The sequence below is a fragment of the Sparus aurata genome, chromosome 15 (genome assembly GCF_900880675.1).
Source record: "Sparus aurata chromosome 15, fSpaAur1.1, whole genome shotgun sequence".
NCBI lineage: Eukaryota > Metazoa > Chordata > Actinopteri > Spariformes > Sparidae > Sparus > Sparus aurata.
Genome location: NC_044201.1, coordinates 4,649,871 through 4,675,391, shown reverse-complemented (window position 1 = coordinate 4,675,391; position 25,521 = coordinate 4,649,871). Strand labels below are relative to the sequence as shown.

The window sequence follows — 25,521 nt, the reverse complement described above, 5'->3', positions numbered from 1 at the left end:
ACCCATACTGGACCCAGCAACTGCACCCGAGCCACAGGTAAGTGGGTAAATATTTTGGTGAAGTCAGCTTTAAACTGGCTAACTAGTTAGCTCCGCTTTGGTCCGCAATGCAATGGCGTTTGAAGCGAGTTTAAAGTTAATAATATTACGATGGAGCTTGGTTTTCACAGTAAAAAGTAGGGCTGCTCGATTATGGCAAAAATCATAATCATGATTATTTTGATTGATATTGTAATCACGATTATTAAAGACGATTATTAATTGATTTGAGAACAAGCACTTACTGAACTTTGAACTCTGGTATTTCCTTTAACACGATAAGTTTGACCTGAGTAACGTAGTAAAGTAGTAGAAAAATATATAAATAAAATGAATTAAATAATATGTAAAAATAAAAAATAAACACTATCCCGGTGCGGCTCGACCATAGGCCCATTATGGTGGCAAAATGTAATGCTGTTGACACTTCTCTTGCAACTTTTCTGTGACGTTCGTCATAAAGGGCAGGCAGCGCAATTCTGCTGAGATGGTGACATGATGTTAACACATACCGCTTGTCCAATGTGTTAATCAGTTTATTGAACCCCGGGTCGCTAACGGTGTTGATAGGGCACATGTCTTTGGCAATCATGTATGCGATGGCATCCGTTATTTCTTTATGCCTGTGGGAGCTGGGTGGATATGCGTTAGCACTGTAAAATGTGTCCTTAATTGAGGACTGTGTGGCGGTGGCAGGAGCTTTTCATTTTTTGAGTTTTTTGTTCCTTCACTACTTGGTCATGTATTGATCGGTGTGTGGACTTTAAATGGTTAAATAAATTGGTTGTGTTCCCTTGAGGTGCAGACACGGTCACGCGACATATCTTGCACAATATCTTCGTTTGTTCTGAGTCAGACTCCTCGAAACCAAAGTGTTTCAACACCACAGAATTCGCTTTACCTTTCTTACCGACCAAAGGCTGCATTTCTGCCATCTTCTACTGTCTTCTTCTACACATTTTTTCAAAACACGCTCTGGCAATACGCACTGGCAATACACACTGGTGCCGCTAAAAGCGAAAATTTTCAGGCTGGGGCGGAGCGGAGTGCACAGGTGGAGATGGAAGGGTTCGTTGCATTTACCACACAAGACACGGCGTGCGGCAGAATGACCGTTTTATTATGATTATCTTGTTTTCATGATTGAGGGAAGCCAAAATCAACATTGAAATTCAATTAATCGCCCAGCCCTAGTAGAAAGTCTGGAAACATGTGCAGACTGGAGACAGAGACTGTGCGAACAGTGTCCAAGAGCTTTTGCTAGCTGTTAGCCATTAGCTACATGGTAGAAAGTGTAACAACACATACGAACAAACTAAGCAACATATTCAGACACACTAACCATTCTGAAATGCCCTGCTTCAGCCGCGGAATCTGTACTTCTTCAGGAGCCTCTCCTTCTGGGTCCGATTCTGGGTCAAAGTGGTATGGTTGAACGACAGCATCTCGGTGAGCCATGGCGTTACAGCCATCGTAAACTTTAGCGCATGCTATCGCTAGCGTAAGCGGCATCCTCTCCCTGAGAGGGGAATGTAGTCGGCAAGGCAGGCGTTGACAGACGGAGCTCATTAGCATTTAAAGGTGCAGGCACAGAAACAGCCTGCTCTCAGCTCATTTGAGTGACTTTTATACAGCTGAAGTTCAGAACCACGGATGTGTTTGGGGCAATATATTTCAAATACAGTGTTGTTGGACCTCTGACAGCTGTGTGAAATTGATGAAAAACAGTATAATATGAGACCTTTAAATTGTGTGTGTGTATGTTTTAAAAAAGCAATGTAACTTTGAGGAGAATTACGGTCGACCGTTACTGTCTTCCAGCAACAACTATCCACATGATATCTCACGTGACTTTTCCGGCTTTTGCTCTTAGTACTGTTTCTTTTATGAGGCTCCTTTTTCAACTTCAAGGTCAATGTTGTTTTTGCTAACGATAAAACAACGAATTATCCGTGTATTTAAAATGGAACTAAGCTGTAGGAGCGGTCCATCTTAACTGTCCTCCAGATCAACACTTCTCACTGCCAGGACGGAAGCGAGTGGAGGAAACATCCGCTAACGTGGGTTGTCAAAAAACGTTATGTTTAGCAAACTCTGTGTACACAAACAATGTTCTCAATGCTCGTGTTCATGTGACCCTGGTGATACTACAAGCAAAGTTTCATGTTGTGTGGAGCCTTCTTAGTGTTTTAAAAATAAAATTTTGATGCTAGCATAAGAGTGCCCCAGCACTCCATTGAAAATGAGCTTGCCCGAAAACGAAACTATGGTAAATCTTAAAAGTGCCTCTTTCGTCGTAATTATGCTTTTACACGAAGGTTTGACTCATGTTCATTCACAAAAAAGGCCTAGGTTGCATTTTGGCGAGAGTTTTGCCTTAAGTTATTTACTAGGGCTGTCACAGTTAACGCATAATTATTGTGTTTATGTAAATTCCTCTTAACGGCATTATTTTTTTTGACGAGCAATTAGTGAATGTACGTAATGTCCCTCGGCCCTCTCCTTTGAGTAGGAAATGAGAAAGTAATGTAGCAGTAAGGCTGTGGATGGCAAGCACCAGGCACGTGCACACATAAGGCCCAAGGGGTGCTTGAGCCCCTGCCCTTTTTGCCTCGTATTATAAAGTGCTCATTCACGTTCACGCTGATTCAGTGACAGCGCGAACGTGATTCACATCCTCAACAGGTCGTTCGCGAACGAGGGACGCCAGGACGTGAATCACGTTCGCGCTGTCACTCACTCATGATTTGCGTCGCTGAGGACGTGATTCTCGTTCACGTGTCACGTGACACGTGGCGCTGTGTCACTCACTCAGGGCAGAGGAGTTGATTCATGTTCAGTAACCGTACTGCTAAAATTAGCGCTGTGTTGCTAACATATGTGTAGCATCATGTTAATTGATTTTACTGTGCACACAGGACACATTCACCATGTCTCGGCTGAAACGAGTATCCGGTACGGATAAAGCACTTTTGCCGAGTACGAGTATTATACGAGAAATACGAGTCAATATCTGTGCTCGGATTGAATGAAAATCCTCATTGGGTAGCTGACTGTGTCTGTGATAGGCTAGTAGTCACAATGCCCCTCCCTTACACACATACAGATGTGTTTCTGTGTCCCGCTCTGCTCACTCACACACAGAACAGCTGTCTGTCTATATATATATATATATATATATATATATATATATATATATATATATATATATATGTATGTATGTATGTATATATATGTATATATATATATATATATATATACCTATATATATATATATATATATATATTAGGGGTGTGCCAAAATATCGATACTACGATATAACGCGATATTTCGTCTTGAGGTACGTTATCGATACACTGGTGCCAAATATCAATATTTAAAAATGCAAAAAAAAAAATTTTTTTTTTTTGGGCCCACCACCACCATCCCTCTTCAGAGGACAGCTTTATCTTTATTCAAACATAGGTATACAACCAAATACAATTTAAAAAAATGGTTTAAGTAGCTCTGAAACCCACACATATAGATATTTAATGATAGTTATAGTCAGTGTGTGTGTTAAGAAGAGACACTGTGCAATATACTCTTTGTTTACTTGGCTGTCATTCATGTGAAATTGATTGACAATGTTTTCTAATTCCTGTGAAATGGATTCAGTGCAGTCAATAAATTCTGAATTTCTTCAGTGACACAGATACGTGATGTATCGTGGGTGAAATTTCTTGCAATATATCGATTATTGCAGAATCGCTGTATCGTGATATTATCGTTATCGTGGGCAAAATATCGTGATAGTATCGTATCGCGAGGTACCTGGTGATATCCAGCCCTAATATATATATATATATATATATATATATATATATATATATATATATATATATACTGTATATAAATGACGCTACCACCACGCTAGTGAGAAATGTAGTTAAACTGCCCAGCACTGGTAACTATACACATGGGTGTTGCGGCAATTAAACAAGCTCATTTTGAATTTATGTCTGCCTATCTAGCACATTTCAGTGTAGTGATGTGCGAGTCATGAACGAATCGTTCAAAATGATTATTACAAACTCGAGTCAGTAAAAGGAAAAAGGAGTCGAGTATCCCATCACTATTTCAGAGCAGTGTGTCTGTGCCTCACCAGCTATTAAATACATTGCACTTGCTTATTGAGAAAATTCCCAAATTAAGTAAATCCAGACTATATTTTCACTGCTACCTTTCACTGAGGCACATTGTTCAGTGGCTGTCTGGTGTTAATTGGTGGACATTATATTTTATGAGGGGTGGATGTTACAAAAATTTAGTGAAAACTAACAGACATCAATGGAATGTTTACTTTTTAATTGAAATATAATTTGATTGGAATTAAATACAATAAATGATATATTGCATTCATACATACATTTTGTGGACATTTCAATTGTCAAGAGCTTTTATTTTAGTGCCTTGTAGTTCAACTTACTGCCATTTTTATTTGGGCTACATAATATGTCAAATGCACTGTATACAAATTCACAATTCTAATTCAATTCTATTTGAGAACCCCCTAAAATGTCTGATAAAACTGTTCCCCCCACATTTAATGCTTCCCACGCCCATGACTTTACAACTTTTAGATTGATCAATTTATAAAAATAACGTGTACTAAAATGTGGTATTAAGACGCTTAATGGTGGTGACATTTAAGTCATGAATCCAAAATGTAGTCTATTTCTAGTCAAATATTAGCTTTTTACCTCTAGTTATTTGATTTATGTGAAAAATTACAAAAGTGGTGTACAACTGTGAAGATTCTCTTGCTGAACAAAATGTGTATAAGCTTGAGTTTGCCACAGCGCTCAAAAATCCCATAGGCTTTCTGTCGTGGGAACCAGGGGGATGCTAACTACTGGTTTAGCCGACTAATTTCTTCTACTTCTAGGTCTTGCTTATTTGACTCTCTTCTCCTTTCATGTTCTCATCTCTTCTTGGTCTTCTTTCTTTCTTCATTTCTTTCTTTCTGCCTTTCTTTCTTTACACTCCTTCTCTCTATCCTTGCCTTTCGTTCTCTCGCTTCCTTAGTCCTCAGTCTCCTCCATTTTTGCTCACTTGCCCGCCTATCCTTATACTTTTCTTTTCTCCTCTCACCACAGTCTCTCCTCTCTCCTCTTATTTCCTCCTCTTCTCTCCTCCCTACTTATCCCCTCTCTCCTCTCTCTCTTCATTTTGTAAATTCATTTAGAGTTAATTGCTTCCAGCAGTCTTTTCTCTCAGTCTGTCACGCTGCACTCCGTCATGTGATGACACTGTATGGGCTTGTTCGGGGGCCTGTGCACTGCTGCTCGGTGAAGGATATGTCTGAAGGCTGTACACTGTAAAAAATGTCTGTAGAAATTACGGTAAAAAACTGTCAATAGCAACAGTAAAATACCGTAAAATAAAAAATTGTATATCACTGTAGTAAATACATTAAAGAAATGTATTTACACAAAGAATTACCGTAAATCAAGAAACAGTAAATAACTTAAATTTTACGGCCTTACTAAGTAGAAAATATGGAATTTACTGTGAATGTTATAAAAAGTTTGCTAAATTCACGGTAAAATACCGTAATGTCACAAGCGTGTAATTACCCTAAAATTGACGGTATCATTCTGTCTGAATTACAGATTTTGCTGATGTTTACGTTTAAATTTACGGTACAAAACCATTAAATCATACCATCATTTGTATAGAAAGTAGAATGTTAAAAAGTATGGTATATTTAAGCAATACATCATGACAGGCCGTGTTATGTGCTTATTATATCACAATTAAGGGGCATTGTTCGGGCCGACACAAAGCACTTAATGCAATAGAAAACTATAAATGTTGTATTATTGTCAAAACACAGTGAATTAAGATAAGATTAACTTTATTGTCCCACAGGAAAACATAGGCCTACAACAATCGTTAGAGTTTATCATATAGAGTTTTATTGCAACATTGTTAACACATCCTTTTTGAATAATATGGAAGTCCATTTCCGCCACTTGACGAAAAAAAATTATGAGATACTAAGTCAAAATTATGAGATAGCTAAGTCATAATTATGAGATACTAAGTCAAAGTATCTCATAATTTTTGTCAAGTGGCGGAAATGGGCTTCCATAAAATAATAGTATATTTTATTTTATATCTTTCTTTTGTATAGTGAAAACACAATTTCTATTTTTATTTTATTCTTGTACATGTCCTTTTTTTATTATTTGTAAAACATGACAATGAAAACGTTGTTGTGTTTGTAGTTCTTCATGTCAATAAAGCTTTATTGAATTGAGGAGAGAGACAGAGAGAACGACAGAGAGAGAGAGAGAGAAAGAGAGAGAGAGAGAGAGAGAGAGAGATGACGGCTGAGTTAACGGAAGCTAGAAATTTTGAATTTCAGTTCACCGCCATTTCTTCGCGCCCACAGGAGCAGTGTTTGTTGTTGTGACAGAGAGACAGACATACAGACACACAGCTAGATAGATAGATAGATAGATACAGACAGACAAGACAGACAAGACAGACGGACAGACAGACAGACAGAGAAGAGAGAGAGAGAGAGAGAGAGAGAGAGAGAGAGAGAGAGAGAGAGAGAGAGAGGACCGCGAGTTAACGGAAGCTTGAAATTTCAGGTCACCGCCATTGCTTCGCGCCCACAGGAGCAGAGTCTCTTCTTCAGGTAAGCACATTCACAGCTCATTGATACTGTCTGATTAACGTTAGCTAGCCGCAGAGCCACGTTAGCTCTTATTCGTTGACTTTCAAGCAGAGGAGTTCAGGTAGCTATATCTTAAAAGTTGCTGGACATGTCACTATCTGCTTTTTGCCGAATAAAAGAGTCACTTAAGGGCTCTGAGAAGTCGCTAGCTACAGCTAACGTTGCTAATGCTAGAAAAATGTTTAGCTGTAACTTCTGTAGCAAGTCGGTTAAGACTTTGATAATGGAGAAACTGGTTTACTCTTTATAAAAGATGATACAAGGAAACTTGGATGTATTACGAAGGAAACATTTATTGACACTTGATCTAGGCGAATTCAAAGATAACATCACAAGTGAGAATGATCCCTTTAACACCTTAGCCATACAATTTTTTAACAAATAATTTCACCTTCTCCACAGCACGGTGCAGCTGGATAATGCAAGGCAATCAACTTTGCAGGAATGCGGTATGGCCAGTACTCTGATTCGTCGTCATCGTTATCAGCACTCATCTTCAGTGAGTACATTTAAATAGATTGGCTTCTGAACTGGTGCTGCCATTAAATGTTTTTGTTTCTTCATACCTGTCAAATACTTACATGGCCACATCAATAATTATGTCTCCCATATATGTCTACTACCCTGTTATCTGGAGTTCCTTAAGGGTAAATCCTCGGAACTATCCTTAAAAAAATCAAAATCACTGATTCGATGTCAAATCCAAAGGGTTGTGTGTTTTCAGCTGTAGTCTCCGCAGTTTCTCCCTCAGTCTCTCTCAATCTATTAGATCTGCTAAATCTGTTAACTGTTTTAAGCGCCTCCTGAAATCATATTTATAGGATGGCCTTTTTATGAGATTTTTTAAACCTACTCTTCATTCACCATTTAATTTTTTTTCTGTTCCAACTTCTTTAATTAATGTTTTGTTTTTTGTTGTTGTTGTTGCGGGAAGCACTTTGCAACAGTGTAAGTGCTATATAATAATAATTATCATTATTATCATTAACAATGTTTTCTTTGTTGTCTTTCTTTGTCTGGTTGCAGAGAGATTCATGCCAGTCCAAAGTAAACACGTGATTGAAGACTGCTCGTGAATTTCCAAGCAGGAATGATGACAACACCTGCCCAAAGTTCCAGTTTCCTTCACATTGTAACATGTCTGTATGAGACTCTGTCCCACCTGTCTTCAGTCAAGTCTGGACCCAATGACTCAAACACCAGTCTTGTCAAGGCTAATTAGAGGTAAGCTATGGTTTATGTCAGTGTAGCAAATGAGTAGATGCAAGCACTCAAACTACACTCAATCGATCTCCCTCAAGTGAACGGTGCCAACAGCTTCATACAAACATACAGTAGAAAAAAAAATTCAGTATTATGGACAGGATTCAGGATTTAGGCTGCAATTCGACAAGGGTGAAACAAATAGTGATGATCACTTAGTCCTGAAAAGTGGCTGTTTCTACTTTTCACACTAATACAATAAAATTAATGAAATACTCCTGATGACCTGCAAAACTATATTCCAGAGTGCTGGTTTCATTCTATGTATAGCTCATTGGAGCTCAGTTTAACAGCAGAAGGCTGAATTTATCTCTGTAGGCATCATGCTCAGGCACTGCATCAATCTAACCTTTGCTTTGTTTCTTTTTTCTGGCTGCAGAGAGGATCATGCCAGTCTACAGTGGACACCAGATGGACAACACATGAGTCTTCAAGCAGAACTGGTGACTGCTGAATGCTTTAAGTTCCAGTTTCTTGAACACCATCTCCATGTTAAGAGCCCTCTTCAGCCAAGTCTGGACTCAGTGACTCATTAGTGTTGATCAACACAGGGCAAGTGGCTCCTTTTTTCATGACGTTTATTTCTTCTACCATGGACTATCCTTCATATGTATGGACACACACTGTCTTTTGAAGATGTCAACACTGCCTTGTGAGTATACTAGACAAGTTCTGTTTTTCAAAGAGAATGTGTATATGCAAAGAGATGTTCTTAAAGTTTATCAATTATAGTCTGTACTTTGGTTTACAATGGGCTTAATTGGTTATTTCCTTTATAATTTACCATTTGCATTTGCTGACTGTAAAATCTACACCAACAAACTGTAATTCCATGTGTGTTGTACCATATTTTTTACGGTGAAATTCTGGCAACCACAGCTGCCAGTATTTTACCGTAGTTGAACTTTGCAATAAAATACCGTAATATATCTTACAGTTTTACCGTGTTTTTTCACTGATGGACTGTAATTAGGTTTACAGTATATATGTTATTTTTAAAAGAATTTACCGTAAACAGGTTTATATGATAACTGTTATTTTTACAGCAAATTACCGTAAACAAATAACAGTTCTCTAATGTGAAATTTACAGTTACATTGTGACCGTATTTTCTACGGTAAAATTCTGGCAACCACAGCTGCCAGCATTTTACCGTAAATTCTACAGATTTTTTTTTACAGTGTACATGAACTTGCTTGACTACTATAACAGGATCTACAATTCCCCAGATCCTGTGTGACCACGCCTGCTACTACAGCAATGCCATCCTCAGCCGTGTAGAGAGAAACCCTGCTGCTTTTTGCTGTGAGACTGGCTGAAAGAATTCATAAATGGCTGAAGAGGTTTTAATTCCACCTGTGGGGAAAAGCACATCGGTAAGTTCAGCCTGACTGCTTAAATCAGGTCAGATCCAGAGCCAGGGCTGTCAGCTGACAGTTAGCTCGATACTTGGGACAAAGTAGATTAGTGACTGCTCTAAATTTCTTCTGAATTGTTTGAAGTAGGTTACCAGATGTTAAGTTCAAAAAATTTAAAATGATTAATGAAACCTATACAGTGAAAGCTGCTACTTTTGATTTAACCGGAACATATGAGGAAACATTCTCCAATATTGTTTTTAAAGCTGATTTAATCTGTTGGTATTGAGTGAGTCACCTTTTTGATTCTATTTGATTTGATTTGATTCCTCTATTCTTTGGACCAGAGTTCAGGGTTAGATAGATTAGTTCTATGTGTTTCAAACTCAGACTGCTTGAAATCGTTACAATCGTGTCCAAGCTAAATACCCGGCAGATTGTATACTGCTTCATATGAATGTTCACAGCACATTGTTGTGCTATAGTCTATTCTGAAGATCTCCATAGATACAACTTAAAAGCAGCATACTCGATGAGTCAAAATGGTGTGTGCTGTGAAAGTTCATGACAAATAACAGCGTGAAAGCAGACCATCTGAAGGAGGAGTTTATTGCAGATGAAGGGGTTAAGAAAGCATGTGATTTTATCAGTTGAGGTTGCTGTCTAGTTTCTTGTTTTAGCCTGGCATGGCTTTAGGAATTGTGATGCAAGTCTGTGGGTCTGTCAGCTACTTTGGGCAAACATTTAATATTACACTGAAATTGCTACACACATTTATGGTCTCTTGAATCTTGTATCCCTGACTTCAGGTGAGAATGTCTGTTTATCCAATACTTTGGCTGATGATTATATACTTGCAAAACCTGCATTCCTGTTGGCCTCAGCTGTATTTTGGTTTTATCTAATTTGTTTGCATGCTAAACTAAGTTTCTAAGCATATTATTTATCTATTTTTAATAATAACTAGTGAATTGCCCGTAGGAAGCATGTATTCCTATAGAAAAGTGGGAGGTTCAGTAGCTTTTTCATGGATGGCATAATGAGGTTGTGTTAGAAGGTGGGACGTCAGGGATATAACTTTTGATTATACCATTATATTATTTCACCTTAAGAACTATTTACCTTGTCTTGTTTGGTGTCATTATTTTCAGCACAACCTCACATGTGTGACTGTACAGTTATTTTTTTTATTTTGACATTATATTAACACTATGGACCTAAAATCACAAAATAACATAAAATCAGAGTAGGAAAAAGTTATTTTTTACTGTGAAAATCACAAACAGTTTAATGAACCAATTGCATTAGTTATAATACAAATATAACATGTTGTTTGCTAAATTTGTGCATAAGTTTTTGAAATTTACAAAGTTATATGTAACTATTTACATTTAAATGCAGGCAATGCCTCAGGCTCCTCAGCTCATTCCTGCCTGCTCCACATTCAGCCGTCACCACACACCACACCAAACACCATATAACACACAAAACTCGCTCTCTCTGTCGCTGTCTGCATCACCGCCTCTGTCCCTCACACAACTTCCTGTTCCTCAACAACCAAACTTGCTGATTGGACACTTTCGTGACAAAAGCCCGTTTTTACCGTTTCTTCCTGCACCAGACACAAAGCAAACGTGACGGCAATGTTCGCGAAAAAGCGTGGCGGACATTATTTACCCCAAGTCCGGTTTTGGACGTGCCAGTGCGTCCGGTCCGTCGCCTCGGGAGGCGGGCCGTGTAGGTTGGCTAGCGGCTAGCAGCTAGCTACACACGAACATCCACAGATTCTGATTCCACTTTGTTGTTCGCGCGTCTCCGGATCTCCTCAGACCCGAACAGACTCGGTCCGGACTCTTTTAGTCTCATTAATACACAACAGTCAGTTTAGATGCACCGAACAGAACGGGACCGAACCACCGGCAAAATCCTGGTCCTGCTCGTGCAGCTGCAGGTATAACTCTGCTTGTTTCTTAAGGTGGGGGGTCGCGGTGGGCTCTGCAGTGATTGGCTCTGGTGCGCACGTGACTGCGGTGACTCGGTGGACAATGTCCGCGAATTTGTAAAGCATTTATGAAATAATTTATTAACGTGTCATTGCAGGCCAAACAAATGCGAAGTCGCACACCCTTGAAACACGCAGCAGCCATGTTGTAAGTCTCAGGTCAGTCTGATCCTGATCCGCGGAGATATTTGATAAACACACACACACACAGACAGACAGAGATTCCTTGCTTTTAAAGAGAGATTAATAATAATAAATAACATTAATAATTTCCCAGTCTGGGATCAATAAAGTAATTCTATTCTATTCTATATGACTGATGTATGTCAAGGAGTTAGCATATCCACATCCTAAGCAAACAGCTCAGTATGTACTGCCTTACTCTGTTTGTAGGAGCCAAACACATGTCTATGCCTCTCTGTAACAGAAATGAATTGCTGGCATATTTCGATATTTTCCAGTTTGTCCTGGTGGATATGACACACAGCAACATTGTTCATCCTCACTTGTGCCATTATAGTTCTTAGCCATGTTTTCACGATGGGTTTTTTTGCCTTAATTTAAATAAACATATTGTTGGATTTATAATATTTAGACCTTGTCGCCATATTCAGATGATAAATATAACATTGAAGTTTTTAAACGCATAATGACAGCAAAGACTGGAGCAACTTAACCACCACAGCACTTGGCTGCTTCTCCTCTCTCCTCCTTTCCCCTTACTATGGGTGTCTCTGATTCACCATGGTTGAATGACATGATTGTAACACAGCTGGATCATTAAAATAGGCTGAAAACGTTCATATTTTTCTTGTTGACAGCTTTTGTCATTACACCTTTACAAGCTCCAGAGACATAGTTATCATCTGAATCAAAAAATCAAATACTGAAAATAAATAGATAAATTAATTGATTGTATGGTGGACACATTAAAAAGAAAACGCAAAGCCAATCATATTAGCAAAATTGACTGAGGGAGGTGGGACTAGTAGAGAACAAGATCTGCTAACCACTTGTGACCAAATGTTTGCCGGGGACAATTAAATCGCTGGATATTGGCGGGGACATGTCCCTAGCGTCCCTACCCAATCTTACACCCATGGTTTACGTCATCTTAAAAAACAACAACAACAACTTAAAAAACATTACTTTTGGCTGGACCACAACAGTTTAGTTAAAGGATTCGTCATGGCAGCAGAGTAGCATTTGCTCATTGGCCATTGGCCTTTCCAAATTAATCTGTGCTGTCATTACGTCCCTTGGGGGGCATTTCCTATTCAGCTATGAGTAAATGCACATAGGTTTGAGTGCTGATGCCCTCATGTCCCCACACACAGGAGTTTGCTGACAGTGAAAACATGAAGGGTGACTGAAATGTTGTCTGGAAGAAATGAGAAGAAGGTGAAATTTGGAGAAGCCCTTTCAGACAGATTCCGCAATAGCATTGCAATGTAAGCTCACCTCCTATACCACCAATGTAATTTCACACTGAACCAAGCAGCGCCAAGCTGCAGAACCAAAATATGCGTGATGGTACATGTCATAAGGTTGAGATCTGTCGGAGGTCATTTCAGCATGTTTTCACTAAACCCTGTTAATTAAAAAATGCAAAGATAATCACTGCCAGTCAACAGCGGGAGCTGCCTTTTCACTGAAAATTCTGAATGGAAGAAACTTTTGGTCATAATTAAATTAGTCAAAATGTTGTAGTGTAGTAAGTGTCATGTAAATGACGATATTTGTCTGACTTCCTGTACCCAGTGGGTGGCGCTATGGATATAACAGTATTGATGCGTAGATGTATTCAGGGTCAAACTCTCTACATGTGTGAGCAATTTGGTGGAGATGGGAAATTGCATGTTGAAGTTATAAGGACTTCCTCCTTTATTGTGAAGCATCGAAATGGACCGCACCGCCACGGCTACCAGATATGACGGAGGCAAAAGCTTTTGATAACTTTTCATCTTCAAGGTTTGATGATGATACTGACTGTATGTGAAGTCTATGGTGTTAAGTCCTGCCAACTCCCCTCCAGTTAGTTAGAACTGAAGAAACCTCTTGGGTGAGAGGTGAAACATCTTCAAGAAACTGAAACAAGTCCATTTGTCACGAGCCCTTAGATTTACCATGACCTGGATGACTGAGAACCTTCATCAACAATAATAACAATAATAATAATTTCTCATCCTTTGGTTTCATGTCATTAGTCTCTGTCATTAGTTATATTTTCCAGTATTTGGGGCAGTCTTTCTCTATCCAGCATCACCTCTCTAGCTTTTACTGCCACAGTTTTCCAATTCCAAAATGCTTTTACTGACTTCTTAAAGTTAAGCTGGATACTTCCTCACAACCATGTACTGGTCACACTCTGGAGAAAAGGTTTCTGTCTTTGCCTGTCAGCTACTTCGGAATTGGCAGCCAGCCATGCCCTTTGGTTTGGTTGCAGTGAGGAATGGCAACAAAAATGCCACTTTTTTTATACTAGGTTTAGACAAGCATGGTAGCTGAAAAGTAGCACTGAGATTTTTTATCAGAGAACCCAATGTAAGTTTGTCACTGTGCTCCAAACCAAAGCTTCTTCAATCTGAACCCCTCTTTCTGATGTTGGAGTCATGCGGAGTTGTTGCAGTCATATTATTATTTTAGAGGGCTTGGTTCAGAGAAATGTTAGCTTTCCAATAAAAAATGAAAAGTTTTCACATAAGCCTTTTTTTTAAAAAATGCTCACAAAAATCTACATCTCCACTGTTCTCTGTATGAAACATGCATTCAGTATTTTGCACTTCCTAATACACATCTCTCATCCTTTGTCTGCACCAGCTGACTGGCTCTTTGTTGGCAGTTGCATTCCTGACCTCATTTGGGAGCTCCATGCTTTATGGCTATAATCTGGCTGTAGTCAATTCCCCTGCTGCGGTAAGACATGCAAGCACGCACACGCACACACACGCACACACACACACACACACACACACACACACATACACACACACAGATTCCAAAAGATTCCAGATTCAATTTGATTTTTGATCATTAAGTGCATTTGTTAAGGGGTTTAAACAACTGATATATTATTAAAGTTATACTGACATTTTTTGCTTATTTTGATGACCTGTCATGTAGTGCCTAGTGAATACCTAGTAGATCCACCTAAATAGATTTTCTGATCAAATTACCACAATATGGCCAAACAACAACTTGAAGGCGTTGAGGAGTTGGCTAAAAGCAGGTAATTTTGGTCTGTTCTGTGATTGCAATATGGGACAGATTTATGTCTGCTTTTTTGCTTCACCATAGAAAATGTATGCCTCTGGGGGGGGTTTAAAAAACGCTACCTCCCTCTTCGGCTGCTCTCTAGCCCATGAGCATGGTTTTTAAAAAGTGTATTGAAACTGCGCCAAACCCTCTCCTATCAGAGGCAAGGGATATGATGCTGCAGCCCAAATCTCTGATCATTTTTCACTAAGACAGTGAATTCAGTCATATCCTGCTTGGACTCATGTACTATGAATGCAGATCTTCCTGCTTCTGAGGCTTAATGCAGTTGCTCTGTGAAATTGACATGGAGCCCTGTGATGGACTTCAAGGCGCTGCTTCGGGAAGGTATCAGTGTCTGTTGGTTTGTTTGACAAGATTTGAGCCTCAGGGCTTTTTGAGGCAGTGACTGCAGCTGGCTATGATGACTTTACTGTATAAATAGATGATGTTGACTTGTAATGCAAAGTAAAGCGCTTTTGCAAGGCACATGTGATCAATAAGAAAAAGCACCAAAAGTACGAAGCGGAGAAATAGCTCCAATTGGTGGCAAAATCTCAATCAAAATAGCAGACTTCAAAAACCCTGTTGGACCCATACCCTCAGTCCAACAGGGTTTTTTTTGCATTTGGTCATGATACAAGTGCATACCAAATGTTGTGAATTTATATGCATGTAGGACGTGGGGCTTGAAGCTTGAAATCTTCCAGGAAGCGCTGTAGAGCCATTTGGAACCGAAAAGGCCCAGACCCTCACAGATATCGTTGTTTTTGACTCGTGATGAATGTGCAAACTTTGGCAAATGTAGGAGTTTGTCTGTATGTACAAAATGTGAAAATCCATTAGGGGGCGCGACTGAGCTGTTCTGCCACACCTGAGAGCAGTTGTGGTATCAAATTAAAGTACTCATGAGTTTGATCCTACGTGCTAAATTTTTTTGAGTCTGTAAATATCATGAAGTCCTCTAAACAGTGTCTGAAAAATTAATATCGGACAACTTCCTGTTGGGGCAAAAAATTCTAAGTAAATTTCTGGCTATATCGATGATTTCTGCAAATTCAAAGATGATGAAAAAAAGTTTTTGGTCACAGGGGGCGCTATGGAGTCCCCTGGCCACACCCAAACCCAATAATGTTGACTCATAGAGTTTTTCACCAGATGTGAGGTGTGTGCAGAGTTTGGTAAGTTTTGGGGTACGTTTAGGCCGCCAAACATGTGCTTCTTTCCACAGACGAACATGTTGAACCTACAGAAAACATAGGGTCCTCGTACTGAAGGCTCTGATAACTTTTTTATTCCAACGATCTACATGTTTCCTGCTGTGCACTGGTTATCATGTTACAAATTAAGAGTCTTCACAACATGAGAGATGAAAGGAGAAATATCCACAGTGCAGCCACAACGAGAAATGCTTTATAACAAATTAATGGAATTCTCTGTGACCAGAATGGATGCTATTACATGACAGGAACAAACTGAAACTATTAACTGACAAGTAACTGTACTTTAGTGAATCCAGTTCCTGAATCATACGTCACCCTGTTTGCTGAGCTGGAACCAGGAGAAAGAGAAATTCTGTGTAAACAATCAGACTTTGGATTACTCTCAGTCCGTCTGTGGTATTACTGCTTATGAGTGTCACATGGACATTCTGTTTTTTAACATATAAACAGGCCTTTTCGAAAAATCTTCAAGTAGACACCCTAATAACAGTGTGATAACTGTATTCTGAATTATGGTGTCAGTTGTAACCTGAACAGACTTTGAAGCTTTTCAAAGTAAAATGCATCAAAATCATCATCAAAATTTAGATACAAATATCACAAAATAATCATGTTCCTCTGTAGTTTATTCTTTCATGTTTGTCCTTTCAATAAAAATGCCAGCTTTAGTTATTTAAAGCCTCTGTACAGAGTTTTTAACTGGATATGCAAAAGTCTCTGGTTTCTGCTGATGTGTCTCTGTTACCTACAACAGCAAATGAGCCCATCAGCGTGAAGATACGCTTTTTCTAAGTAGTCTAATTCTATACCTCTGAAAGGCCTTGGTCGGGTCGGACCACTGACGAAACGATTTACGGCAGTCAGACCGGAACTGACAACACTCAGCATATCTGTTTTGTTGCTACGCTAGCCAGTGCTAACCGAGCTAAAACTTTTGTCATGGCTGATAATGAGACAATGAAAAGAAAAATAATTCGAACCGAAGACCAATGAAAGGCCGAGAGGGAATCCGATCGAGCTAGGGGTAAATACGGATAAAAATTGGCGATTCCTTTCGAGAGATGGAGAGAGTTGTGGGGCTTGAAGGGATTCAAGTCGGATCCAGAATTTGCCCGATTCCTCCTAGACAGGTATGTAAATTTTATTTCATTTATAAAATGTATTGCGGGATGTAGTTTACAGCAATACATGAATTTATACTGTTAAAACAAAGCTTGCTAACGTTACCACTAGATTAGCTCTAGATACTACACTCGTAAAAACGACAACAAACGTCTTAGATCACGCATCCATTTCAGCTGTGTGTATCAGCCCAACCGACCTGCAACAATGCATCGGTAATATCCTCTGTCATTATGAATGATTCAGTTTCTTAGAACAAAACATCCATCACAATCACTGTGACTTTTGCTGTAACGCTAGCTCTGTAGCAATAGTGGGTAATATATATAGCTGGGAAATTGCAGTGCAACAGCAGCATTACACACAGTGACAATAGTGCAGTCTTTGCATGTTTAGCCTATGTCACAGACATCACGGTAATACAGTTAGCTTACAACGTAAGATATTATGTTGGCAATGCTACTGCAGTTTTTTCCAATGCTGGGTTATTGCACTGACAATAAAATATTACTAAGGTAAGTTGACAACTAAACTAAACAGTTCTACTACCGAGTTATCTAAACTGTTGGTTGTAGGCTTACTGAACTTAGATGTATGTCTGTGTAAATTCTCATTTGTCCAGGTCAAGGCATGATTCAATTACTTAGAGAGAACTTAGATACAAGTTTTAACATTACTTTGTTTCACCGGCGGCATATTATATTACATAGAAATACAAATAGACACATTACCTCATCCATATGCACGCTGTAGATAGCTGCTAAAAAAAAAAAGTTTTCAAAGCAAGTCCCGTCTTCTTCCCGACGTTTCCAAAACAAATCTACACGCGCCAGCCAGACAAACGTCTTCACGATAGTGGCCGCTAGGGCTCATGGGAAATGCGGTCTTCATTCCGTCAAAACACCACCGCTTTTGTCCACCGGGGCTGCCAAAATCAACACTAAGTGAAAAGTCTGTACAGGGGCTTTAAACAGGATGTGTATATGTGACTGTTGTCTGTCAGGCACACAAGAAGAATGTTAAATGTTAAAAAGCCACTTCACCTGATAATGAGGAAGTCAGTGCACATTACAGACAGTTATGATTACTTTATTTTTAACACTACAAAGTATGACATGGCAGACCCCTTAGCTTTTGAACTGACATCAAAACTTTGGTATATCAACAATTCTGAAATATTCTTTCCCCATAACACCTCAGTACATTAAGGACTTCTACAACAAGACAGCGCTGCGTCGTAATGGAACAGGACTAAGTGGGGAGACCCTGACCCTGATGTACTCTCTCACTGTGTCTGTCTTCGCTGTTGGAGGTCTGCTGGGCTCCCTCATCGTGGGCATGCTGGTTACTCGCTTCGGCAGGTAAGACATTTATTATCACTGATTGTTCGGTAGAGGATTCTAGATTTAATTATAATTTTAATAGTTAATGTTTGTTAACTAACATACAATGACAAAAGTCTTTCCTTAACTTTCACCAAGTGGTTTTAACACATTAAGTTAACTGACTGATAAAGTGAATGACACTGCAAAGAGATAATCATATCTCTTTGCAATGCAATGTTCTGATCGTAAAGCCTGAGTCATGGCATTCATACTGATGCAAGTAGACACAATTGCTGGCTGAGTTAACCCCCCATGCTAACTGCACTTCCTGCCACATACATAAACTACTCAGGTTTGACCTGAGAAATGTGGATTATATAACAACTTTCCAGAGTCACTTCAACTGCCACCCTACAGTGCCCTGTGGGAAGTTTGGAAATGAATAAATAAAGCAGGGTATTGCTCAAAGCAATTGTTTTTTCCTTACAATCTTTGATCTTATGGCTTGTAAGTACTCTTTAAAGGAGAACTTCGGTCAATTTAAACATGCAGCTTCATTGCTCAAGCTACCCTTGAATTGCCAGTACCGAAAACACGAACACATTTGGTCCAACCGTTACAGAGCTCCGTGAACAGAGATTTAGCGTTTACAGCTAACAGCATGGGGTCAGAACTTTACACTGTGTTTTAAACGTCTTAACATGCTCCACATCTCACACCAAAAGTTATGCAACATCAGCAGACACCTTACAACACAGCACTGTAGCGTGTATGACTCAAAATGAATAAAAAAGTAGTTAAAACAGTGTGTTTGTGCAAGGAGCTACTTACCTGTTTGTTGACATCCTTGCCTTCTGGTAGCTAGGCCAAACTAGTCAATCCGTCGAGCGTGCGCTTACTCCCTCACTGGCGGAGACGGAAACATATTCCAGCATTTTCGTGTTTCTGTTCATAATGTACATGTCCATGTTACAGCCTGTCATGAGCCATGAGCCTTACAATAGCCTGTTAAGTGCACGCTCGACGGATTGACTAGTTTGGTCTAGCTACCGGAACACACGGATGTCAACAAATTAGTATGTAGCTGCTTGCACAAACACACTGTTTTAACTACTTTTTTATTCATTTTGAGTCATACACGATACAGTGCTGTGTTGTAAGGTGTCTGCTGATGTTGCATAACTTTTGGTGTGAGATGTGGAGCATGTTAAGACGCTTAAAACGCAGTGTCGGATATAAAAACAATAGATAATAGACACAGTAAAACGAATAGCAAGGAAGATAAGCTACAATTAAAACAAAAACTGACACAATTAGAAAAAATACGTACGTTTGAGATTGAAAAGTTAATGACGTTTGCAAAGCAGGAAACTTATGATGGTGGGCCAAAGTCCTTAAAAATACTGGCTTACAAACTTAAGAAACAAATAAAGAAAGTGCATATTACAAATTTAAAACCAGAACAAGCTAGAATAATAACTGACAAGGACCAGATTGTAGAAGAATTTGCTAGTTACTATGAAAAACTGTATAGGGCAGAGGCAAGTGCAGATCGCGAACAAATTCGGACATATTTAAGAAAACTGGAGCTACCAAAAGTAACAAGTAAATAACGAAAAGTTCACTAAACCAATAACGGCAGAAGAAGTACATAAGCAAATACGGGGGTTGAAAAATGGGAAATCTCCAGGTGACGATGGTTTTACAAATGAATTCTACAAAGCTTTTAAAGATCAATTAAGTCCGCTACTGATTAGAGCATACAGGTATGCACTAGATACAAGAAAGTGGGCTCAAACATGGTCATCATCAATAGTAACATTGATACATAAAGAAGGGAAGGATGCTACAAAATGTGCATCATATAGACCTGTATCACTACTCAACACGGATCATAAGGTAATATCATCAATATTAACGAACAGGCTAAAAGATACAGTTATAGATAAAATTAATCCCGACCAATGCAGATTTATTCCAGGAAGATTCCTGGCTGATAATATTAGACGAACACTGAATATAATTGATTATGCACAAAGAGAGAAGGAAGAGCTATTATTGATGACATTAGATGCTGAAAAAGCTTTTGATTTAGTTAGTTGGCCTTTTATGTTTGAAACAATTAACAGCTTTGGTATGGATGACACATTTTGCCAATGGTTACAAGTACTTTATAGTAAACCTGTGTCTATAGTCAAAACAAATGGTACCCTGTTAAGGAAATTTAGCATCCAAAGAGGCACTCGACAAGGAGATCCTCTCTCTCCGTTATTATTTGCTATATATATTGAGGTGCTGGCAATAGCCATAAGACAAAACGAAAATATTAAAGGGATGAAGATAGGGAAAGAAATACATAAATTAGCACTATATGCAGATGATATAATTATCTATCTAACTTCGCCTGAAAGCGCAATACAACACTTATGGAAGGAGATTGAAGAATATAGCACAGTATCAGGATATAGAATAAATGAAGATAAATGTGAATCCCTCAGTATTGGAACACAGATAAATCAAGTTATTAAAGAACGTTATAAGTTTAAATGGGACACAGATATTATAAAATATTTAGGTATTTCCATTAGTACAAATTTGAATGAATTATATAAAAACAACTACTGCACTTTGGAAAGAAAGATAAGGCATGATTTAAATAAGTGGAAATGAATACCAGACGGGATATATAGTAGAGTAGAAACGATTAAAATGATGATACTTCCACAACTTCTTTTCTTACTTCAAGCATTGCCTCTTATTTTACCAGAGACCTGCTTTAATACTTGGAATAAAATTATTGCAAACTTTATTTGGAATAATAAAAAACATAGAGTTAAATTTAAAATACTAACTCAACATAAAGACGAAGGAGGGCTAGGCCTCCCGAATATACAAAATTATTATTATGCAACACAAATTGCAACAATAATGAAGTGGATGGAAGGTGACACACAGATAAAGTGGATAAATATAGAGAACGAGTTGGCAACAGGGTTAATTGGAACATTACCTTTTTTAAGGAAAGAGAGTCAAAAACAACAGCTACATCTATTCTGTATAGGAAATACTGTAAGGAACTGGAGACGACTGTGCAAAAAATTTAAAATACAGAGTGAGAATGTACATCTCAGAGAAATGCTGCATGACCCAGACTTTATACCAAATCGAAGTGATAAGATTTTACATTCTTGGGCTGGTAAGGGATTCATTTCATTCTCACAATTTCTCACTGAGAATACAATAAACACATATGAAGCCATGGCTTCTAGGTATGGTCTGGAGCAAAAACATTTCTTTAAATATCTCCAGATAAGAAGTTATATTAAGAAAAATTTAGAAAGTGAGAAAAATGGAAATGAATTATATAAACATTTGGTAGAAAACCGAAATAAAGGTAGGATGAAACTTTCATGTATATACAGAATATTGCAAAAATTAACAATTGTGGAAAGTAAAGTAAAAGAAAAATGGGAAAAAGAGTTATCCATAAATATCTCAGAGGAAGCCTGGAGAAAATCTTTGAAGGAAAATTTTGGAACTACACAGTCAAAACATTGGAAAGAGTTTGCATGGAAAATAAGTCTGAGATTTTTCATGACTCCACAGATCACTGGAAGGATCTCTTCTGTAACAGGATCTGGTTGTTGGAGAGGATGTGGGGAAAGTAAAGCAAATTATACGCATATTTTTTTTACATGCCCGGTAATAAAGTCTTACTGGGAAGAGGTAGAGAAAGTCCTAAAAGATATTCTTGACATTAAGGAATCCCTGACATTAGAAAACTGGTTGGGTATCAACATGCATCATAAGACAAAATTAAAGAAGCGTAAGGGTTACGCAAGCGTATGTTGCGCCTAACTGCACTGAAGCAGCTGACCAGGATATTGCAACAAATTAAAACACCAGAATTGCATTTGTGGTATGAAACAATAGAACAAGTATTTGAAATGGAGAGGCTTACACTAGTGGCTAATGGCAACTTGGAGAGGTGGAATAGAGAATATTTTGGATATATTGACAAGGTGACGAAGTGCTTTAATAGTCTGATGTAGGACAGATGATGTGTACATGATACATTCACATACGCCATATGTGCGCACTTGCACACATACACACATACATTCAGACCAAACTGTTTTTGTTTTTTTTGTTGTTTTTTAATTACTACTTGGTATTTATTGTATTGTGTATGTGTGTATGTATATATGTGTATGTATGTGTATGTATATATATGTATGTATGTATGTATACACATATATTTGTTTATTGTCTTTTTTTGTTTTTCTCTCAATCCTTTTCTTCTTTCCCAATGTATGTGTTTTCTTTTGTTGTTAAATGTTATAAAAATTTGAATTTAAAAAAAAAGAAGAAAAAAAAACACAGTGTAACCTTCTGACCCCATGCTGTTAGCTGTCAATGCTAAATCTCCATTCACGGAGCTCTGTAATGGTTGGACCAAATGTGTTCGTGTCTTCGGTACTGGCAAGTCAAGGGTAGCTTGAGCAATGAAGCTGCATGTTTAAATCGACCGAAGTTCTCCTTTAAGTATCACTTTCTGAAGAAAAAAGGTGCCCTAAATTCTATAAATGATTTCTCAATAAAGATGTCTGTAGATCACTAATTCCTCATCAGACTTCTTTTGTGGAACAAGTACAATTTGACATAAGCAGGAGATATTTCCCCTCGGCAGCCCTCAGTGCTGATTTTGGACTTTGAGCCATTATTACATTATTAGTTGCTACATGCGTGTTCATGATTTGAATGAAAAATGAAAGTGTATTACTTTTAAATAGTAGTTGTTATATACACATCAGGTTGTTGTGTACCCATGGAAAGTAAACCTTGAAAATGAGCAAAAATCAAACAACTCTAATACCACTTTAAACTTTATTAATGCCATAGATAATTTATGTCCCCTTATTCAACGTTAATTGAACATTTTTCAGTAACTGATCTTTGTGTTGGCAACAGATAGACTATACATACACATGCTTTTGGTTAATGCATTACATGTTACATTGATTTGAATGTGAAAGTTGTTCTGGGCACACTCTCACTGGGCACACTCAGCTCTACCTCTCTTCAAGAATCTTGCCTCGAGCTCATTGTCTGACAATTTTGCAAGTAACCCAATGTAATGATAGTGAAATACAAAAATTACACTGTGTCTGCCACAAGATGGCGCCACATGTTTTCCCTTTGAGCATGTCCAAAGTCTTCTAAGTCCATGGTAACATCCTTACAGGGGCCTCCACAGATGTGGTACACATACACAGATGTGTTTTCATTCACTGTTTGAGTATCAGTAGAGGCCTGCTGTTTGCTTTGACTTATGAAAATCCAAAGGCTTAAAACTATTCATTAGAAAATGTGATGTAAGTGGGAGGGCATTTTAATTGACTAACTTAGCATAGCTAAAATAAAAAAGACGTCAATAGAAATGGCTGTTTACATATAGAATACTAAAAGCTAATAAAGTGGTTAATGAAGCAGTAATGTGATGCAAATACAAGTTATAACTTAGTCTATTTTACATATATTTTTTTCATGGCACTGTTTTTTTTTATATGAAGAGCATTCATTAAAAACACTGCAGTTCTGCAGCGGCAAGCAAGAACCCTGCAGGAAATATTAGGGGAGCAAAAATGAACATCAAACAAAAGGGAGAAGCGGAGGTCTATAACATGTCTAAAATGGACAACTATACCAGCAAAGAAAACCTAAAAAGCACAAAGAAGGTATCAAACATTCCAAATCCATGTGAGATGATCTTAACTACAATCCAACAGAGTGGTGAAGTGATGACATATTTTTGTAGGCTGACCCAAAAATTACCATCACCCTGGTTCCTTCGACAAAAAGCCTGTTCAATAGATCCCTGGATGAGAGCATCTTGCCTATAACCTGTAGAACCTACATTGACAAAATGAGACAAGATGAGATAAATGTCAGCATTCAACAATTAAGTCATAGAGTCAGGAATGTGTACATACAAAAACACAACATGAACGACACTCACAGGCCATATACACATAGTCATAGTCTTTTAAGTGATGAGTCATAGTCATAGTCTTTTAAGTGATGAAGTCACAACATGAACTTTTTAGTTACAAAGCATCATTTTGAAAGTACCCACTATTTTTACTGAGTAGGATTACTGAAGGCTCAGTAATATACTATATTATACTATGGTCTGGGGGAATACTCTATTCTGATTGGCTGCAGGGTGTCCATTAATCCCTGATATATGGTCACCCACTAAGTAGCTCCAGTCAAATTGTCTGTTCACCGCTGTAAATTAATGCGCTAGCTGGCGTATCAAATCTGAATATTTTATTTCCACTATCAGTCTGTAAGTCCTTCAGTGCCTTATCCTCTGAACACCACAGGATGGCAACTGTAACACACAAGCTGCAGAAAGTACACTTCCCCTCTAAACTTACTGAAATGCAAAGAATCTCACATCCCGTTCGCTGTTCAGACCTCTACTTCGGGCTGCGGCCACAGTAACTTTACACAAAGCCAATCATTTGTTTGTGAAAATCTTGATATTGATCGCAATGTTATTGACTTTGAATCTTGCTAGCATAGCGTTAGCTTTCTGGCTCATCGCTGAGCGGACTACAATGTCTCCCGTAATTCCTGTTTACTGACACCTCGTCGGACCTTATCCGTGACTTAGACAGTGCCTTAAGAATGTATTTTTGCTAGGAACTTCGACTTTGTATTTTGTCTCCTTATCTCTTCATAACATTATGGTCACAGGAATGTAGTGGTAGTAACAGGGAACAGATATTTAACCAGTGATGTTTTAGAGATTGACAAGAGAGGACGCATAAAATCTCAAAATACTGAACCTTAAAAAATAGACAAAACCTGTAGTACACATAGTAGATCTAGTAAAGATTGTACTAAGTCCCATGCCTCTCGTCTGAAACATTATCACCCTGGTCGATACAGAGATGACAAAAAACAAACAAACAAAAAACAGCAGGTTAGAATGATTATTTGTTACACATAAAGGTGCATCTCAATAAATTAGAATATCATGGAAGAGTTCATTTACTTCAGTAATTCAATTAAGAAAGTGAAACTCGTATATATAGTGGATGAATCACACACAAAGTGAAATATTTCAAGCCTTTATTTGTTTCATCTTGATGATTATGGGAGAAAATGAAATCAGCATCTCCATAAAGCTTG

At 38.3% G+C, this 25,521-nt stretch overlaps 1 protein-coding gene across 3 annotated transcripts in view; it reads left to right on the top strand.

Annotated features, from left to right (window-relative positions):
* The first annotated feature begins 8,634 nt into the window (after positions 1–8,634).
* Positions 8,635–25,521, top strand: part of slc2a15a (solute carrier family 2 member 15a) — a 52,577-nt gene continuing 35,690 nt past the window's right edge. For 2 of the 3 annotated variants that reach the window (XM_030440966.1, XM_030440967.1), the window contains exons 1-4: positions 8,635–8,685; positions 9,263–9,409; positions 14,214–14,309; positions 18,194–18,354. In XM_030440966.1, coding sequence (XP_030296826.1) covers positions 9,365–9,409; positions 14,214–14,309; positions 18,194–18,354 — 302 coding nt within the window. In that variant the 5' untranslated portion in view covers positions 8,635–8,685; positions 9,263–9,364. Of the gene's footprint in view, positions 8,686–9,262; positions 9,410–14,213; positions 14,310–18,193; positions 18,355–25,521 lie in introns of those variants that run through there. The other variant, XM_030440965.1, reaches the window with a different exon arrangement.